At 42.0% G+C, this 21,426-nt stretch overlaps 1 protein-coding gene across 1 annotated transcript in view; it reads right to left on the bottom strand.

Annotated features, from left to right (window-relative positions):
- The window catches only part of tnrc18 (trinucleotide repeat containing 18), a 52,678-nt gene extending 34,800 nt beyond the window's left edge, over positions 1–17,878 (bottom strand). Inside the window, 3 exon segments of the mRNA XM_061750330.1 lie at positions 2,161–2,301; positions 15,791–16,146; positions 17,674–17,878. Of these exon segments, the coding sequence (XP_061606314.1) occupies positions 2,161–2,301; positions 15,791–15,998 (349 nt within the window). The 5' untranslated portion in view covers positions 15,999–16,146; positions 17,674–17,878.
- Between the last annotated feature and the right edge of the window lie 3,548 nt (positions 17,879–21,426).

Genomic DNA, 21,426 nt, shown 5'->3' with positions numbered 1-21,426 from the left:
GTCCCATGTCATACAAGATGATAACATTATTTTGCAATGGCAGTTGAAGCTTTTATCATTTTCAAACACTCAAAGCACGACTGGCCAGCTCTATATACTTCATATATTGCTAAACTAGCATTTAATATTCAAGTGCCTGAAGCAGAAAATACTGATTAAAAGAAATAGTTGTGGCTTAGATCCACTTAAGAAAATTTGGTTGCGCTTAGAAGCACTCAAGGAACTTGGCCTGATTACAAAACATTATATCTGGGTAGAGTAACACATTTCAGAGTTGGATTGCCGCTTCCATAAACATGCAATATATACAGCACGAAACCTAATGATGGCCTTCATCCCATGCAGCTCCTTGACAGTTCTCATATTAGCTAAACAGACGGATTTTACCAGGTAACGTAACTTTGAATGTTAATATTATTTGTTAAACTTCTGCAATTTCAGCCAAAAAAAGACTGATTATATTATTTGGTTTCAGATCCAATGAAGTTGTGCACAGAAGGAAAATGAATTGAATTGGGTCATAGTCTGAATGCTTATCTGAACTTCCTATTTGAGCATGACAATATCTAGCATACTCCATATCAGACTTTGCACTCATTCCCCCCCTGCACTCAGTTGTTCCATATGTGGGGTCAGCAGTGGACTCAAATCTGCCTCAGAGCCAGCTGTTGCTCTCAGAGACCTGTTCTTAATATAGAAAAGAGAAAAAAAAAGGCCCTTTTTATTTTCATGCTCGTGATGTGCTTGTTTGTAACTGCTATGCTGACTGGTGTTGCCACACATTCCCACCTGCCCAGGACTGTCTTGCCATGGCATCTCAAAAGATGCCGCAGCTATTCCTGCCTGAAACGCTGAGGAACAGAACCAGCGTATAAATCTGTCTACATTGTGAGATGCAGAAATTGAGAGGCGAGCAGTGCTGGTGCATAGAGGAAGGCACGGTGAGGTAGAAATATAAAAGGCAGTGTTACACTGAGAGGGGAAATGAATGCAGGGTAGCTTTGTCACTGAGCTTCATTTAAACACAGCAAATAGCGAGCATTGAGCTCTCACAGCTTTCATACAGACGTCCTGTGAGGCATGGGTGCGTCCCAACCATATCCAAAATCTCACTTGTCTTATCTGCTGCCCAGAAATGCTTCTAGTTTTTTACCTTCGTCTGCTGCTACAACCAGGCACCAGGCATTAAAACCTCCTTTAGTCCATGAGGGATTTTACTTATATCCGTGACTATGGCCTCTTGAGTGAGCCGGTGGGGTTTTAGCAAGATCCCGGTGCCTTAATTCAGGTGAAGTTTTATGTCCAATTTCCATCTATTCCATCATCTCCTGAATATTAGGTCAGACAGGGTTTATTTCAGTTTTTCTGTGAGCTACCAATGCTTATTGTTCGTAATTCATCATAGTGCTATACGGAGATTCACATGACAGTGATGGTCTGTCTTAACTGCACAAAGATGGGGATGAAGTGGAACAAAACTGTCACTTATCACCATAAAGTCTTGAGAGATCTCCGTCAGGTACACCATGCAATCAATTTTGGACTTAAATCCCAAATTAGATCTATTTGTCCTTCCTTCGATAACCTTTCCCAGATGCCATTGCAAGATGTGCCTCATTCAACACTTTCCACCACTCCAGCGAGACTTAATCAGGGGACAAGTAAAGAGGGCACACACATTCAATCACTTAGTAGAGTTAAGAAGGAGAGGACAGAGGACAAAGACTCCCAGGAGGACACAAAAGACATTGATACATCCATACATGCATGCATGTGTGTTGAAAAAGCTAGGTCAGGGAGGGAGAGAAAAATGTTGAAAAGTGGGGCAGTAGAGAGAGTTGAAGAGCATGTTGGGCAGGAGGCTTTAAAAAAAGAACAAGAAGATAGCACATTACAGCGAAATGTGGCAGGTGAAAGTGAGACCCGCTGACTGGAGGAAAGAGGAAGTGAGACACATTTAGGACAGACCCAGGAGCAGAGCTACCAGCAGCAGAGAAAGAGAAATGGAAAAGAACGCCACTGGCGGGGGTGATGACACTGGGAGGAAGAAGAACAGGCCTCTGGGGGCAAATGTCGGGTGCAGAGTGACAGCACTCTTTCGACAACACAACGTCATTTGTGTCTTTTATGGTGGGGGTTGATGGACTTGCATCCATTTACCTTCGTGAGCGTGTGATGCCCAGAGCTGAGCCATCGGCAAACCACCGGGATTGGCTGATCTGTATGAAGGGTCAGAGTTCAAGGGGGAGGGGCATGGATAACCAGCCAGGAAAGGATTGGATCCCGTTGGGAAGGCATCACCTGGAAAAAAATAATAAGGACTGTCAGGCTCCATAGTAATCATCACTACCAAAGTAATAACCAACCGAAGCCAATCAATATACAGTAGCCTACAATACCCTGTAGCCTGTGTGTATACCTGTGTGTATACAGTACAATTAATCCCCAAGTGTTTACCGTGTGTAATCACTGTCGAGAAAGAACACGGATGTAAAAAAAAAATACAACAAAATGATCCATTTGGTCGGATCTTGAGGTCACATTCTCTACTAGGAATGAAAGCTTTATGAGGAAGAAATATAGGAGAATTTGGCTTCACTCAACCTGACAAAGTTTTTTTTCTCTTTTTTTTTTCCACAAGGGCACCTTGTGTTGAGCTGAGCCAAACTATGCCGCATGGATTTGCATTCCAACGACAAGTATAAGTGCATCAGAGACATTTTAGGTGTCACAACCATTTCAAATTCTCACACTCTTAACGATGCTGCCCAAGTCATACAATTCAGAATAGAAACAATATTTTCAGGCAAAAAATGTGACACAAAAAGTCCAACTGCTGTCATTTATAACGCATCTGTCAATATCAAAGGGGCTGTCAGCAGATATCAATGTTCTGTATCTAAATACATTAACTATGTTTGAAGTGCTGAAAACATATGCAGACTTATAACAATATAGTGCTGAATTGTTGAGATATCACTTTCAGCATCTTTTTCACCATTTGAATGTTCCTGATTTTGTGGGCGGGACTAAAACACAGCCCCGTGAGGAGGCTTGGGGGCGTATACTTTCTAACGCGAGTTCCCTCCCCCTCGATATAACTCACTTGTGGGTTAGCTGTGCTTAGCTTCCATAACAAGGCCCATTTACCACTCCATCTTGCAGTTAGCAAGCTAACAATGGCTACACCCCGAAAATGCATCTTCGCTGGATGCCTCAATTTATAGAACAGCTCAGTGAGATTTTTTTAAGCTCTCCAAAACAAAAAAAGAGGAAATAATAAAAATGGAGTGACTTTTTTTAAAGACACGCAGATGGCGAGCTGAACATCAACACCACCACCTGACTCTGCAGTGTGCATTTTACGGCGGATAGTTTTGTAAATTTTCAGAGACAACATGGCTTCCTGGGTAACTTGAATGGGGCAGTTCCGAATGTCTAACTACTTGGGCTTCCTCCTACCATCCCGCTGTCGTCAGGTGCTGATGTTCAGCTGTGACATTATGTCACCAACAGCGAGGCTAAATTGACGTGTGCTTATTTTTAATGATTATAGTCCACGAAAAAACCTTTGATTTTGAAGTTGAGCCTCCTAATGTGATTTTGATATCGTATAAGCTATCACCCCCTCAGTATGTTTGATTCCTTTTGGTGCATCCGTTCAACACGCCCACAGCGTCTGAGAGCTGAGTGGTGGCCCTTAATATTCAAGTTCTGAAACCTGATTTTATATAATTAGCGATTTAAAAAAATTATAATTTATTCATTAAAATTTGGCAGGCTTGTTAACATTCTTCTCTGTGGTGTGTCGAATTTACATGCCATTTTTTTGGGCCTGCTTATAGCGCCACTTTAAGATCCAGAACATGTTCCATTTTAACTGCGGTAAACTTATTCCAATACTTGTGACAGTTAATGTTTAAATGTTAGTGTAAATGACATTACGATTTTCATTAATATTTTATGATGGTGAGTATTTGGCCCTGGAACAGATTGTGATTGATTTTAAATACGAACAAACCGCCGGTCGACGTCTGTACCGGAACGGAGAGAGATTAATCTTAGAGGTTGTATTGTATCTATCTACTATCTGCTATACAGTATTCCCTTTTGGGGTAAATGTAATTAAGTTTTATTAGGTTTATTTCAGATTCAGCAGACATCATTTCTAACTTAATTATTACAACAAACAGACATCAGTTGGACCATGATGATGTCCACTGCGTCTACTTAACTCACACTAACCTCATTATAGACACATGCAGGATGCACTGTTCAAAGAATGCTGAAATCAATCAAACAACCTTTAAGACTACCTAATCCGTATAAGAAAATCCTTGACTCAGCACTGATACTTTTTATCAGGCTAGTTTTTAAGTAGGCTCCTCCAACCACCATCTGACCATTAGCAAACTTTGAACCTTTGAACTATTACTGCTTCCTCCAAACGTACGTCTCAAGAGCTGGAAAAAGGTTTTGTGTTCAACTTAGGTGTCCCACCACCGCCCTGCCCCACCCAGACCATTAACCAAAAGCAGTGCACAGCCATTACACTGATAAAACTATCCATGTGTGTAGGGGAAAGGGTGCTTTCTCCTCTCCTACGTGGAGACTGGGGAGAGAAGTGTGCATGTGTGTATTAGTCCTATGGGAAGCAAGACACACGCCATTGAGAATTTCCTTCTGCGTCTAAATAAGTACATTAAAACTGCAGTATGTCAGCACACAAACACGTGTTCAAATCAATACCAAATAAAACTTTCCAATCAATCACCAAAATAGGAACATACGCTCACATTTAGCAGTATATGGCTCATCCTATGCACTGCCCCATTACACACATTTAGTCAAGCTGCCTCTCCAAGTATGCATGTGTGTCTATGCTACATGAGTACACATTCAGTGTGTGTGTGTGTGTGTGTGTGTGTGTGTGTGGTGTATGTGCGCTACACTGTGCTTAAAACATATAATGCAACACTAAATTGCAACAGCAAAACAATGCAAATAAATGTAATGTAATTAATATAAAGAATAATAAAGATCATGTTATACAGAAAAGGCCTGAGTTAAAAAAACAAACCTATACTGTATTACAAACATTTGTTGAGGCAGTCTTTTTACAACTACCTTTTGGTTCGATCTATTTATGCCCCTTTCAAATTGCTACTTAGTGCGTATGGGTGGGTGGGTGTGAGAGAAATTTAGTCACACACTTTTACACACAATGCATCCAATCATCACCTGCCACAGGGGTTTAGTTCCCCAGCAGATCACATTCCTTCAGGCCAAAGAGCAGCGCCTCACTAAAAAACACACACGTTAAGCAGCACAGTTGCACAGAGGGGTATGGATCATTCTCAGCATCACAGCTGCCTACAGGCCCAGGCTCCATTTGCACACACATATACGAACGAGTGTGTCAAATGTTCCAGGACTGGTGTCATGCAAGGTATATTTCCAAACTATAGGTTCTCCTCTTCAAAGTAATCCCCCCTGGAGTCTAATGCACTTTCCCAGCCTTCTTTTCCACACACCTTCAGCAGCTCAGTCATCATGGCCATCTTGAAGTCGTCCAAATCTTAAAAACGAGTCCCCTTTTGATGACCCCTTTGAACTTGGAAAATGGGGGCGGGAAATCACAGAGACCCAGGTCTGGTGCGTAATGTGTTGCTCCAGCATGGCAAAGTTTTTCTGGGCCAGGAACTGTCAGATGCTCAGGGCATTGTGAGCAGTTGCATTGTCATGGCGAAGCAGCCACAAGTTGTTATGCCACAACTCTCGCCTCTTCTCACACACTGAATAAATCAAACAGCAGGATCTCTTGGTAGACATGCTGGTTGATTGTGTGACCCACACTGAAGGGGAAAAGATACTGTACCATCCTAAATTCCCTTTTTGTTTTTATGCGCACTGAAGGGGAGAGGAAAGCGGGAGGACTAGTACAAGAGAAAAAAAGATTGTTCTCCTCATTCCAGAAACAACATCCAAAGTAGCTTGAATGGAAAATGTGTCCTTAAATGTTTTGGAATTAATCTCATTACCTGTCTTTCTTTTTGCCTACATCTCTCAACCCTTCAACAATTCCTCCCCGAATCCATTCTTCCAACTTCACAAGATGGTTACTTTGCCATGTTGGTATGAGTGAGTTGCCAGGAAACATGCTCTGACTCAAAGCATCTCCTGAGCCTCCATATTCAGATCCTCGATGAAAGCGACTAAAAAGGTCTGTTGGAAATAAATTCGGGGAAAGACGATGCCATGGCCAACAATGGAATCGGTGAATTGGACTTAAGGAGTACAAAAATCATGAGCACATGGTTATAAATAACAAAATCCGATCGAAAAAATAATAATAAAACGTAGAAAAAAAAGATTAAACAAAAACAAAAAAATGTGAAATGTCCTACCTACGCGCACACAAACACACACGTGCGCCATCTGTTATCCATCAGTAGTTGGAGTGATGAGGGTGGGGGGGGGTCATTGATTGATTTCTGGTTTTTATTTCCTCGAAGAAAAAAAACATCCAAACTATAAAACTGTTCTGCCTCTGGTCTCTGCCACCACCAGCAAGCACCACACTGCCACTGGTATCCATAAGAAACTTTTCTTTCCATTATACAAGAGAAGGCGGATGCAGATTTACAACAGAGCCATTCACATGTTAAAAGTTTGAAACACTTACATGCTGAGCATTGACTGGCGTTACAGAAAATACCATGCAGCTGATATGTTTCAGATTATCTGACACTGCCATTTGCTGCTCTTTGATACAAAGATTTCAAACCACAGCACAGACAATTTTCCCAGTTGATATTCAAATATTTTAGAAAAGGAGGCATTTGTCAGCAGTGAGATTGTCTTGGTATCTCAAATATCTACTGCACATACTTTGGAAACAAAGTAAGTCAGGATTGCGCATGCCTCTGCCAAGGCCAATCAATCATCTCAGCTTGTCCGTCTGACTTTTGGTTTCAAACCATCACATGCTAGGCAAGACTATTACATTCCAATCCTGCAGGTGGAGGTAATGCAGATGACAAAGTCAGTGGCAACTTTCACACACAAAAAGCTTTTTTCACTGGATTTAATAGTTTACTACGCTAGTTGGCCTTAAATGCAAACATACACGAACAGCAAAAATTAATCTCTTGAGTCGCACCTTTAGATCTGAACCAAAAATGTGGTTGCTTCCTTGGCTGGAGTGCGACGACTCTGCAAGGTTTTGTGAAAATATACGAATACAGTGGCACCTTGATTTATGAGTACGACCTCTTGTGGCAGCGAACTTCACAACAAGCAGCAGGTTGGCAGATAGTAAACATTTCTATACAAAAGAGGCCATGTATTTGCTTTGAGCTGTTTATTGCCACTCCCAGTTGAAGTTTTCATTATAACCAAAGAATTACACGTTGTGTATTTAACCAGGGCCCAATTTGGTCTTACGAAAGTCCACTAGCTTAATGCTAACTCACAATGCAAAACGCCCTCAACAGGCTAATAAAACCAACTACAAACCTTATAAACTTATATTTGAACACAAGCAGACAGACCAAACAAAATTACAGTCACAGCTATATATTCTTTATCTACTGATAAAAACGATTAATAACATTGCAGCTTAGTCGGGAGTTTTCTTTTGTTTAATCATCAAATCTATATGTACCGTAGTATATCTGTAGGCATTATACTGCCCCTGGTGGCCGAGGCTCACACACCAGAATGAGCAGCACAATGCCCCTAAATTATCATGATGCCCAAACTGTTTAATTCTTTACATTAAATAAATATTATCACTGTAGGTTTTACTAAGTACAATACTGTAGAATGCTATTTTTCTTACTAAAAAAAAATATATATATTTTGGTGTTTTTTGGGGCACTGGAAAAGATTAATGGCATTTCTATTCATTTGTGTTCAGTGTTTACAGTTATAAGCTTGGTCATGGAACAAAGAAAACTCACAAGTCAAAGCACCACTGTATATTTAACACACATTTTGGTATCTTTCCACCTAGCATCCAACCTTTATATTCCTTAGTCCAGTGATTCCCAACCACTGCGCCACAGCACATTAATGTGCCATGAAAGACAATAAAGACAGAAGACAAAAGACATCATCATCGATTTTAGAAAGAACGCCCACACACACACACACACACATCACCTCTTAAGGGTCTAACAGTGGAAAATGTCCAATCGTACAAATATCTTGGGACAATTGTTGACTCAAAAACTGAAGTTCGAAGCAAATTGTGAAGCTGTGTGCAAAAAGAGGCAAGAGTGTTTGTTTTGTTTGAGGAAACTGGCTTATTTTAATGTTGGCAAAACCACAAACCTATTTTATTTGGCTTTTATTGAATCGATTTTATCTTTTTCTCTCGTGTCATGTTTTATCTTTGAACAACAAAAAAGCCTTGAACCAAATGTTTAATTGGTCGAGTAGGCTGATTGGTGAGTCACAGCTTAGTCCAGCATCCCTGTACACCAGACAGTTACAGTGGTTAACTAGCTCAATCTTAGAAGATGAATTGTTCAATTCATTGTTGCACAGTGAATTTCACCTCCTTCCCTCAGGGCGAAGGTTCACAGTCCCAAAATGCAAAACAAAGCGGTATAGAAATTGCTTTGTTCCAGCAGTGATTATAGAGATAAACAAGGCATACCAACAAAGTAACATTGTGCACACAAGGTACAAGTGAGGTTTGGATAATACTTTTAATCTTTGTGTTTTATCTCTGTCTACTGTTGTGGTCGTTGTGTCTACATGTATAACCTGTGCTGCGAAACAAATCTACCTACAGGTATGAATAAAGTAAATTGAACTGAACTTTGTTCATCTATCCGTGCCAGTGACGTATAGTGACAGGCAGAACAATTACATGCTCTTCCACTCGACTGCACAAGGTACATAATTAACCTGTGTATTTAAGAATGCTGCATATACTTTTTGTGCTATTTTTGTTTGGTGGTGTGTTGTGAGATATTTCTGCTATAAAATATGTTGTCTTGGCTGAAGAAAAGCTTTAAATGCCGTAAACAATGGTTTGCAAGCATCCAGAGCAGTTCTCAAGTCTCCAACCAGTCAGTCCCGAAACCCAGCAACTGCTAGGTAAATCAACCAAAAATTATGATCAACACATACCTCTCACCTTGGACAATTTTTACTTGGAAGAGGTACTAATGAACCTCCTTGCTTCAAACAGCATATGCTTTGGAGTGACAGGAGTGACACACAAACAGAAGTGTTGAACAAGTGTGGAATTCGCTTGCACAGTTGACATACAATAGAAACAGCGTGGAGTGCGAAGATGACAGTCAATTGTTAATTAAACAAAGGAAGGATCAGCGTGTCGGAATAGCACTTTTCCCTCTCTCTGGCGCTTTTACACATTGAGACAGTAATTATAGGGTCTTATTACAAATATCTAACCTTTTGTAAGGGGACATGCAGAGACTCACCAGGCAAGCAAAAAGACAAGACATCACGCTGCATGTGACCTTTGTCTGAATTTGAGGGATGGTTGTGGCAGAGCGGACAAGTTAGCTAATGCACTGGGTATTTCAACATGCTACAGCATGCTCATTTGTGCATCATCCAATGTGCCCGCGCGCGCACACACACGAGTCTATCAGTCTCATGTTTGACAGCTGTGTGCTAGGTGTGCTTGTGTGCAGTTTGTCTACCTCTGACAGGTTTATTGTAGCAGGGCAGCAGTGCCTTGTGCTTCTCTTAAAGAGCCTGTTTTCTTTCCTGAAAGATTCAATTTATCTGAGAGGGGACGTGTCCTCCGTCTTCTTGCGCACGTGCGCGCACACACACACTCTCTCTCTCTCTCTCTCTCTCTCACACACACACACACACACACACACACACACACACACACAGGACTGTGCTTTTCTCATATATAAACACACACAGTTACTACATTAATATTAACGTAAACAGACGCTATCCAAGCACCGTGGAAGACAAATTGGTGTTGGCTAAAACAACACGTTCCTGCCCTACAAACTGCATGAATTATTCTTGCACTCGAGTATCTCAGTGTGCATATGTGTGAGTCAGAAAAAGAGAGCGCATTTGAAGAACTACAACATTCATCTGACTGTATATGAGTACGTTGTGGTCAGGATAAATCTCTTTGCAGCTAGTCCCAGGGGGAAACCCCTGGCCCTAGCAGCAATAAGCACAATCACATGCTCCTGTTCCCACACACAAGACATTCCTTCTCCCACAAACAAATCCCAGATCTTATCCCCTGAAAAAAAAAAAAAGATGCTTCCCACCTCAGGGATGCAGTGCCAATTGAGTCTTCCTATTCAGTTTGTTCTCAAGCCCTCACCTCAACACCTTCATTGGCCCCTCACTCTCTCCAATCGTCATTTGGTCACTTGTGCAAGCATGCGTGGCACCGCAGAATAGCCTCACAGATGAGGGACACCCCCTCGCCCCAGTCAAGTATGGCTTTGTTCCAAAAGCTACTCCAAAACATTGGGAGTAGGCTTCAGCAAAAAGTAATCATCTGCCATAATGGACAATTTTTTTTTAAACACATAAGCAAGTCAACTGACACCCAGTTCGCATCTGCATCTGGGATTTATATCCACAATACACATTGCTCACAGGCAATGCTGCGCACCAAGTCGACAGCAGCTGTTTAGAGGGAAAAACACACCACACTTTCTGGGAAATGCAGTGAAAGTTAGCACAAAGGGTTGAAAATACTGCAAAATCTGGGAAAGGGGGCATTTTTAGTGAATTGTGCAACTAAACACTGTCTTGATTGTGAGAACACAAGAAAATAGCCTTTAAATGCCTCCAGCTTTAAAAGTAATGTTGAAAGATATTTCTGGCCTTGTCTCATTCATCAGTGTAGTTACATTTGTGTAGGTACTACATCTGCTGCCCTCCATGCACAAGGGAGGTAGCAGGACAGATGGCCTCAATCTGGTGACGAAAGGCTTCAGCAGATCTCCGGTAGACGTACAGTGATTCAGATCACATCATTGTAAACATAATGGAAGAGATAGCAAATTGTTTACAGTTTAAAAGTAGTGCAAGACAGAAAGCTTAGAATCACTGGGGTGTGTGTGTTTTTGTATACACAACTGTTAATGTGCTTCACTCTGACATCTAACTGCAAGTATGCAGTGTTGCAAGGGAGACTCAATCGAGAAGGTGAAAATTTTAAGTCTCTTTTACACCGACATCTGACAAAATTGATGTATACAAGGCATAACAGACGATTTCTACTCAGAACCCAGCGAAGCAAGATAATACCACAACTGTTTGTGCTTTCACACAGCCACATATCAAACAACAAATCAGATAATTAGACGCAAGACGACGTCAGCGCCAGCATCTGGTGTGTATAAAATACTTGTGGTACAGCAACAATTTATTTTCAACATAGCAGGGAAGGAGAAGTGAGTGTCAGGTGTTAAAACCTTACACATCGCTCTTTGCACTGCAGAAAACCATTACACAGAGACTGCATCCCAGCTCTGTTTCGGTTCTGGTAGTAGTCTAGCTCGGAACGACTTGGTCCCTGATTCCAAACAGCGGCAAGGGCAAAAAATGGAAAAATACCAGCTTTTACAGGTTGTGTAAAAGGATGTTAAGGCAGACACCTGAGAGATAAGGGTGTGAGACAGCAGTCCAATCTGCTATAACAGTGCAGCCAAAAATAACAATGAATAAAATAAACATTCGCTACAACAAAAACACAAGCTTGGCTCATTTGATTACTGACCGGGGCTTGAATTCTGGATTCAAGCCATTTGTGGTAATTAAAAGTGGAACATTGCGACCATTTGCAATTACCAAATAACTCTCACATCGCGGAGCCAGGGTTTTATCATTGCAAGCACGGGACTGGTATCTCAGACCTGTTTGGCTGATGTAATCTCTGGGGATTCGATATTGAAGAGAAGCCATAAAGCCAAACGACCCGTTTCATACAGTGGCATGTAGGCTGGTGAGTGCGCGGAGGGGAGGAGAGTCAGGGAGGGAGAGGGTCAGTGTGTGGGCAGAAACAAAACGCATTCCCGTTTCATAAGGAGAGTTTAAACTGCCAGCCTAGACTGTAACAGTGATTGGGTCAATTTCACTTCACACCCCTCCCAGTGAATAGTCCACACAATGCAAGATGCTTTTAAGATTTTTCAGAGAAAAATAAGTTCAAAAAAAAAAAAAAAAAAAAGGTGGGGGGGGGGTGATTAAAGAAGTGTTGTCACAATACCATAATTAGGAATTCGACACTATACAATCCTAGAATAAAGTACCTCGATACTGATACTGAAGCAATATCATGGCAAAAACCTAAAACATTGGTAAAAGCAATTCAAAATAATATTAGACAATGACAGATCTCAAATACAATTATCAAACATTCCCTCTTGAGAAAAAAATCTGACTCAGCAGCTCAACTACTAAAGTCCCCAAAGTAAAAATGTCTTCTAAATTTGACAGGCCAAATAGTGTTGTTAACAACCCTATTAATTTTGAAATAAGTAGGGTATAAAATGAGGCCTCAAAATGTAAAAAAAAAAAATAATAATCAAGCTCTTCTTTCCATTCTCAAACACTGAGGGAACACGCTGAAACCATGTCCTATGTACTGTCAATCAAATACCACTGCTACAACCTGGGAAAATTGATGCTACTTCTTCTAGCATCTTTCTCATGCCCATTGCCAGTAATTGGAATGTGGGATGTGTGCGATCACACAGGGCTGCATGTCTTGGGTGGGGGGTGCAACTTGCAGGGCCAGGGGGGGTTTTGATATGGGCAGTATTACCGTAATCCTCAGGATGTAGCCATAGCTAGCAAGTAAACTGCACACTGCAATTGCGCTGGATAACCGCTGATGCAAACGAAGGTGCTCAAGTTCTTATACAGTGGGGGTGGGGCACCAAACACTCCAAAGTGTGTCACGCAGCAAAAGGAAATGAGGAAAAACAGTTTAACTCTACACAATTGAGTACTACATAGTTTTCAGTCTTTGCACACGTATTCAGCAATTAACTTCAAACATTTGTAATGCATTTAGAAACAAATCTCTGAATTCATTTTACAATCTCTTTTGAATTTTAAATCCAAAAAAATTCTTAACAGTGATGTTTTTCAGAATCAGAATCAGAATCATGAGTTTAAATCATTACATAAATCTCAATTTCATATATAAGCTTTAACACATGACGCAGTATTCCAATATTTTAGAGCATTTTATTTCTTTCATATTAAATACATTACATCGTTACTTACAAGCGTAGGTCTTAATGAAATGTATAATTACTCAATGCAACTGCGTAGTTGGTGGCTCATCTACAAACATGCTATTGATTAATTTCCTTTTCGAATGCAACTAGTGCGGCACAGGTTTGCTTGTCACAAAATAAAACTTCCATTTTAAGGTAACTTGTTGAAAATTGTGTCACATTGTCTCATCTGTCGCTCTTGGAACTCTTTGACGATGCCGTTCTGCGGGGTATCTGGCCACACTGTATTGTAGTTGTTCCCGCATCTCGTCAGTGTAGCTTCATATCAGGTTCTGCAGACTTACTTGCCCTGACTGTTGGCCGTGTAAGCAAAACATTTCCACATCTCTCTCCGTGCTTCTTTTTTCTTAATGAGTTGCGGATGACCGCAAAGGCTTTTGGCCATTTCTTTCTCACTGCGAACACACATTATGGGGGGGTGACGTTTTTTGTGGGGCGCTGCCCATTACAGAGGGCTGTACACACACAAACTGCTGCTTTACGTCTGCTGTGTAACTGTCACTCTTTAAATACCAGTACGAAAAAAAACTGGACTCTTGTCATTTTTAACAGCGCAGTATCGCAGTAGTATATATCGAAATCAAATATTTAAAAAATGTCCACTGCTTTGATCAGTTGCCCTATAAATGTTTCCCCATGACACTTGAGAAACTGTCGAGATCATCAGCAAAAATTGTCATCCTGCAACACACACAGTCAATATGCTCTTAACTCCTAATGCTGATTCCACAGCCGGCATCATATTGTATGTGTGTGTGTGGGGAGGAGGGGGGGGGGGGGGGGGGGGGGGGGTGAATGGACACACACACACACACACACACACACACAAATGAACACTTTAGAGGGTCGCGTTTCGTTTTACATGGAGTAGAGTGTAACCTCTAAAGCTGTATGCCCCTTACGCTGTACAATTCTGGGAAAAATATGCCTCTAAAGCCGCACAAAGCCAATGACATCTGGCCGTCATGCATGTTGACGCACCTCGTTACAGTGAGTTGCTGTCACAGTTAAGACAGACATTTTGCTGTTTTTACTTTAAGAGCAGTTAACTTAGTTTCACACTTTGGAGACAATTCATGACATCTGCGACGTCTGTCACCTTGCCATTACGCCTTCAGCACTATGGATGAGTGTTTTGTTTTTACGTCTAAATATTAACAGTGTATGGTTTATTTTTCAACTTGAGGCACTTAACCTGTGACATAAAACATTGCCTGTATACTTAATAAAGACTATAGTGGCAACAATTTGTCTCTAGAACAGATTTTTTTTTCCATTTCCACTATTATTTTTTTAATTCAAACAAATCAGAAGTAAAATTGTGTAACAAAAAAAAAAATGGATCGTGTTCACCTCAGAGGTTTAATCATACATTGCCACCCCACGTGACACAAACCACATTCGACAATAAGATCGAAGAATGGCGCTCATCTGAAACATTAGAATCTCAAGGGGTTTACCCTTGAACATAAACCAGAGAAACTGTAATTGTATATCTGTCTGCAGCGACATGACTTCAGGGGGGATGTAACATGATGACAGTATTTGTCAGACTTTCCATTTTCAAAAAAAGACACCCAAAGATGTAACCTTTCCTCCATACAACTTGTGTTTAGAAACTAGAGGCTTCTGACGTTCCCCTTGTTGACCACAAGACTATGCACACACACACACAAAACTTCCATTACTAATAGCAGGAGCAGACGTGACACGGCAGTGCAACCTGAAGATAAATCACTAGCTCAGAAGGGAGTAAAAAACACTTCATTTGATCTACTGACTGGTCAGGTATTGCAAAAACACTCACTAATCAGCTACAAATAACACAAGGAGGTTGGTTTAATGGTTTACAGCAAAGTCCCTTTATCCAGCAAACGCATAAAAGCATTCGGCTGGCCCTTCTCAATATAGATTTCTCAACACACAGAACAGGAGTAATGAAAAGAGGCGCAGCAGCCACTGGCAGAATGTTCCAAGATTATTGTGCACCCGACTCGTACGGATGCATTTGCCACTATAATAAACACTGCAGTCCTGCCCAGCCAGCGGTATAAATATCACATTGCTGCAACATCACACGTCGAGCAGACCACTTCTGACAAACACGCACAAGCAACATTTGAAACATGAATGGCGGTTTAACGGTGCACATGCAATCCAAGAGCACTGCACTCTCGCCAGCCCACTACCGTGCTCCTGTTTGGACCAAGTACTTTTCCACTCATGTGCTGTCCATCGAAACCGTGGGAATCTTCCCACGATGCCTTACTTTCATATCGCAAACATGCCCCAGCGTCTTTTTATTGTTATTATCATTTTACAGCCACTGCTCGTCATAAAACAAGTCGACATCTGGTCTAGTTTGCCACATTATAACATCATCCAGAACTGAACACGCATGCCAAGCGACGCAAAACAGTCCGCCTTTAAAGTTAATAGTTTATCCTTTGGAGTATATTTTATGGCATACGTGGTGGTATTCAAACAGTGCAAGATTATGTACTCACTGTGGTGCGTGTGCAGGTTAATGGCCGATGGTAAGAATTTTCGGGAATGGAGAGGTGGCGGGTGAGTGGCGGCCAAGTGGCCGGGGGAAGGAGGGATCCTCCCGGCTGCTCCTGCAGCCCCGAGTCGGTGAGGCTCCACGGCGAGCCCCGCCAACAACGGGGGAGGGACGTGGACGGAACGTGGAGCTCCAAAATCTCTGCCATCCATTATCCACAACAGGGAAAGTTAGGATAAGAAATTGTCCTTTCGGATAGGTCAACTACTCCGAAAAAAAAGCCAGTTTTGGCTATAACAATAATAATAATGTCTTAAATTGTCCGGGAGATTCGGACTCATTTTCAGCCATTCTGCTGACCTGCGAAACAAAAAACAACAACAACAACAACAACAACCAATCACTTGATTTAGAACAGCGGAAAAATCAACATTTATATAAGGGACGGATATGTTTATATATTTTTCATAATCTCGGCGACTAAGAGGCGCATATGTGCAATGACGCAGTTCGAGAGGGGAGAGAGAGAAAGAAAAAAAAACACTTCAAGCGACTGTTGGTTCGCTATTAGGATTATACGAGTTGAACCCAAAGTAAATCATTTAATCGCAATTGTGCTTAAATCCACAATCTTATGGTTAAACGTAAAAGAGGCGCTGCGCCCCTCCGATGTGCAGCGAGCAGCCAGCCGCTTCCGAGCTTCGCTTCCCGGGGAAACACGACCAGGACGTACCGGGGGTCATTTGCTCCGCACCGCCGTCAACATACTCGCCGATTATTGCACCGTAACTCATACGTTCTTTTTATTTATTTCTAATTATTATTATTTTTTTTTTTTGCATTTTCACATCGGGCAGCTTCACCATTTAACCTCAATTTTAACACTTTATGTTGTAGTCACTGCGCAAGCCAGCAAATGCAGCGTCAATATAAAGCAAATGCACATTCCGGACGTGTTAAAAATAAAAGGTGGAAATAGGCTGTCGTCGTTAATCAGAGTCGGTATGTGCTTGTTGCACACAATTTGTTGTGTTTAGGGGCATTTCTGCAACTTAACGATTAGGACACACACACAAAAAAAATTTCATTTAACATAAAACGACGTCGCCGATGTACATTGTTTGAGTCGATATTTTTAAAAGAGTTCGACCGACATTGTAAATGTACTTTCTGCGAGCGACCACGACGTCTCAAATCAAGTGTAAAATAAATGATTTGCTGCCTTTTATGTTACTATTCAAAACACTCGAGTAAACTTTAAAAGGTGTCGGGGCAAGTAACTGCGATTTTTTTTTTTACGAGTTATTTTAAAATATGCAAATCGGATCCTCGAAACAAGACCAAAATAACGCAAAGTCACCGCTAAGCATAATGTGATTCAACACGGTTTGTTTAGAAGGAGAAAACGGAGCGAAAGTGGACGTAACCTTCAAATGCTGCAAGCAAACATTACAGCACGGACTCGTGATATCCAGACGGGCAGGATCTCACTCGACAACACAGTTTTGTTTTCTTGAACGCAGCACCGAAAACACACGTTTTCCTAACCCCATCGATATTAATTAACTCCTGTGCGGAGTAAAGGCAGCATTTTGGGGCTGTGATCTTCGTGTTTATGTGGCGGAGAAACACGACATAGGAGCCACGTTTCAAAAGTTTGCAACCATTCCGTGAACGGCTCAACTTTCTCGGGCAGAGGAGAGGTGGGTGATGTTTAAAAAAAAATTTTTTTTTTTTTTTTTTTTTAAAAGTCGTGTTTTCACAACCGCCAACAACCTACGCGCCCGACCAAAAACAACCTATCTTGGAAGAAATGGCGAGGAAATCGCAACAGTTCTTCTGGAAGGCCACCGAAGAAAAGTACGAAAACAAAGTCAAGGCGCTTACTTGGAAAGGGAGGGGTGCTAAGGAAGCGAGGAGACGACTTTTAATTGCCAGTGAGTCCCGCAAAGTGCGTCCAAGTTGCTTGGAGAACTGCTGTAGTCCATTCCAGGCTCACTCGAAGGTGAACTGGGGGGGAAGAGGGAAAAGAGAGAGCGAGAGAGAGACCCCGTCTCGTCCGTTTACTCCTCAGCAATGAAACATAGCATTGTTTTACAAGCCCCGCCCTCATTGCTGACACCGCCCACTCAACAAATCCACGCCCATTGGCTGACAAAATCTCCTGGCTGATTGGCTAAGTCGCACGTCGATCATATTCCAAACATTGGCCCCTTCCCAGCACTATAAAACAAATTATGGAGCGAGTAAAGGCAGGGCCGTTTCAAGGTCCCCTCTCTCTTTTGGACTGCGCGGTCAAAAGCGAGGGGTGCTGGGATGGTTGGTTGGAAGACGACGACCCCCACGCTCGCCATCTCCACGCTGATTAGAGTGGACGCGCAAAGCACGGGGGAAGCGCTAAAAACTGTTTTTTTCCCCACTGTGTGATTACACACACACACACACACACACACACATATACCCATATATATATATATATATATATATATATATATATATATATATATATATATATATATATATAGATTCATCTAAATTCGGCCAAGACCATGCTGGGTTTTTATCGTATAGTCGGAGGAATATGCTAAACCACCGTGACTGCTTTTCAGGTTTTTATCTAACGGAGCCTTCCAGATGCAAATGTCCCATATCAAGCCAAAGGAAGGTGGTGCAGCGCTGGATGCCTTCTTTGGGCATTCAGTGGGTATTCAAATTTGCATCAGAAGAGGAGGAAAATGCCGTTGTTTTAGTTTGCTTATGCAAACAAAAAAAACTGCTGCAAGGGGAACCCGAAACTTCATACTGCGCTCCCTATGCTCTCCTCCTTTCCAGTGCCTCTGAAGCTGCGCGAGTGCGCGTTACGCAGTTCCAACAAATGTTGATTAAAAAATCTGACGCGGTTTCAAGCTGCCCATGCCCCCCAACCCCCCGACCCGACTCCTCCAGCCCCTCCTCTCTCAGTAGTGTCGGTTTCAAGGCGATCCTCCGGTAACGTAAACCAGGAGGCTGCAAGTCCTTGAAGAGAGAATCGCGTCCTGCTTCGTCAATAAACGGAGGGATAACCCAAATTACATACACGCGTTTCGACGTGATCACCATTAGTCACAAAAAGGACACTATATCCCGGATGAGGTAGAACTAGAGGCCGATCATCCGGAGAACCTCGCGGCGACTCTCACCCTCGAAAGGACCCGGGGAGGGAGTGTCCAGGCTGGGATCAGATGTGTGCGCTGAGCCCTCCAAGGAGACCGAGGCTCCCATTGTTCTCCTCCTTTCGACTGAGAATCCAGACAATGGGTGCAGATTAGGGTCCTATTGTTGCTCTCTTCACCCAACAAGTATTCGGCAGGTTTCATCTTCTCCTTGTTTTTCTTGTCAAATATTGCGGCGACGGTGGGGGTCTTATCTCCACTTTGGAGGTGGGTGGTTTCAATCATGCAGAACAGTTAGGACGTTTTACACGATGCATATTATTTACAGCACGTCTATTGGCCCATTTTTTTATTGTGTCAGAAATGGACTACTGAGAACCAATTTATGTTATTGCAGACTCTGCAATGAAGAATCACAACTGTTAAACAACATGAAACCTTCTTTCAGCAAGTTGAGCTCATGCAATATACAATCCAAAACGTCACTATTGTGATTTGATGTAATGCCACAACCATTTTAAGACAGCCAAAGTTGATACAGTGGAACATATGAATGAATTCTTCTGTTTTTTAATACTTACTGCTTTCACACCGTTACACAAATCCTTGTTGAGCTGCAGATGAAAAGCACATATTAATCATGATTGACAGCCATCCTGCAGAAGCAGTAATGTCAGTAACTACAAAAATCACAGCATACGACGCACAATTGTAACACCAAATCTACATTTATTACCAATTTCACCCTCATGAAAGCAGATCTCAAAATAATATTGTTGGGGGTTTTGGTCAATACATGGTAAATGATTAGAGTTGGTGACAAGAATATCTGATTGAGCATGTGACTGCATAAACCCACAGGGGACTGAGCACAGAGACAGCATTGATTAATTCAGTTGGAGGTTCGCTGCTCTCTGGAAAGGATGTATAAATAAATAAATGCAGGAAGATGTGTCCCCTGCATAAGCACTCACCCCTGAGTTCGTTATAAAGTCTGAAGAGACACATTCACACTTATTTTCCACAACCATGGGAGCAGCAATAATAAATAACAGATCTTTTAGATGACCTCACCCATTCCGCTCCCTTACACACTTACGCTGAGGGGGCTTGCATGCCCACGAAGCTAAATCCTTCACCATCTCATGCTCTCAGCCCTTACTGTTATTGGAATTGAGGCAAGTACCACTGCATTGCAGCACGGCTAATCTGAGCAAGGCTTAATTGTAGCATTGTGGTTTCTGATGGCCTGAAAGATATAGAAAGAAACATACGGATGCAATAAACATGACCCTCTGCCATGAGTGACACCAACCCCCATATGAAGCACTTCAACGTACATATACTGGTCTCATGGGGTACCTGTCAATCACCAGATGGTGCCTTGCAGCGTTTTACTGGAAGTGGGTGTGGTGTTAATGGTGTGTGTGTGTGTGTGTGTGTGTGTGTGTGGTTTAGGGGGGTTCGGTGCTGGAGAACTTACACATACAGTCACATGTCACACTCACTTAGTCATGTTACAAAAATGCATAAAGATACTCAGCATCGATGGTATAATATTTACAGTCACATGCAATGGGCAATGGCAAGCTTGCAGTACGCACAGCAAATATTTTGAGTCGTGCATGTTCCTGTGCAGGAGGCGTGCGGTCAGAGCTCTGAGAAAACACAGGGGTTTCCTCAAGAACCGACAATCGGCAAACCACAAGGACCCACAAATGCAACACATGTGTCATGCTGTTGTAAAGGAGGGTTGCATTAAAAAGTACCTGCAACGTTTCCGACCTGATACTATTTCCATTTTTCTTTTCTCTCAGTTGTCCGAAATTTCCCATTAGGTTTGCTGTTGTATTTGTGTTTCTTTTATTTGCACAATCCTCATTCCTTCTCTAATTATCTTCAACAAGCTGCCTCAATTACTGTCTTATTGCTGTTGCCAGGCAACAGATAGATATTACAGTTTCCAGCTCACTGCTTTTAGCCTTGAAAGCTGCAATAATCAAGACACTCAATCGGGAATCATCAGTACTAAATAACTAAGGCCCAAAAGCAATCCATTTATTCGAATTTAACATTCTCTAGTGCGGTTGGCTCCCATGCAGTAGCGAGACTCTTGCAGAATTAATAGACTGCTTCGGTCCCTCAAACATTGCCCGGTAGGTCATTCCATCAAACAAAACTACTGCTCCTACTTTCCATTGTACATCAAATATATATATTTTTTCCTGCTGAGCAACAACGTTGTTTTTATGCCCAAGCTGCAAACCTTTCAGCCATCTTGTGTATTTGTACTATTCAATCATTCATTTTCTACAGTGCTTGTCCTCATTAGGGGACTGGGGTTAACTGGAGCCGATCCCAGATGACTCTGGGGCAAGAGGCGAGGTACACCCTATACTGTTTGCCGCCCAATTGCAAGGGGCATACGGACAAACAACCATTAATTGCCAATCTGAAGTCTTCAATGAACCTAACATCCATGTTTTTG

This window comes from Phyllopteryx taeniolatus, chromosome 16 (genome assembly GCF_024500385.1).
Source record: "Phyllopteryx taeniolatus isolate TA_2022b chromosome 16, UOR_Ptae_1.2, whole genome shotgun sequence".
Lineage (NCBI taxonomy): Eukaryota > Metazoa > Chordata > Actinopteri > Syngnathiformes > Syngnathidae > Phyllopteryx > Phyllopteryx taeniolatus.
Note: the sequence above shows the minus strand (reverse complement) of the source record. Positions and strands in the feature narration are given on the sequence as shown.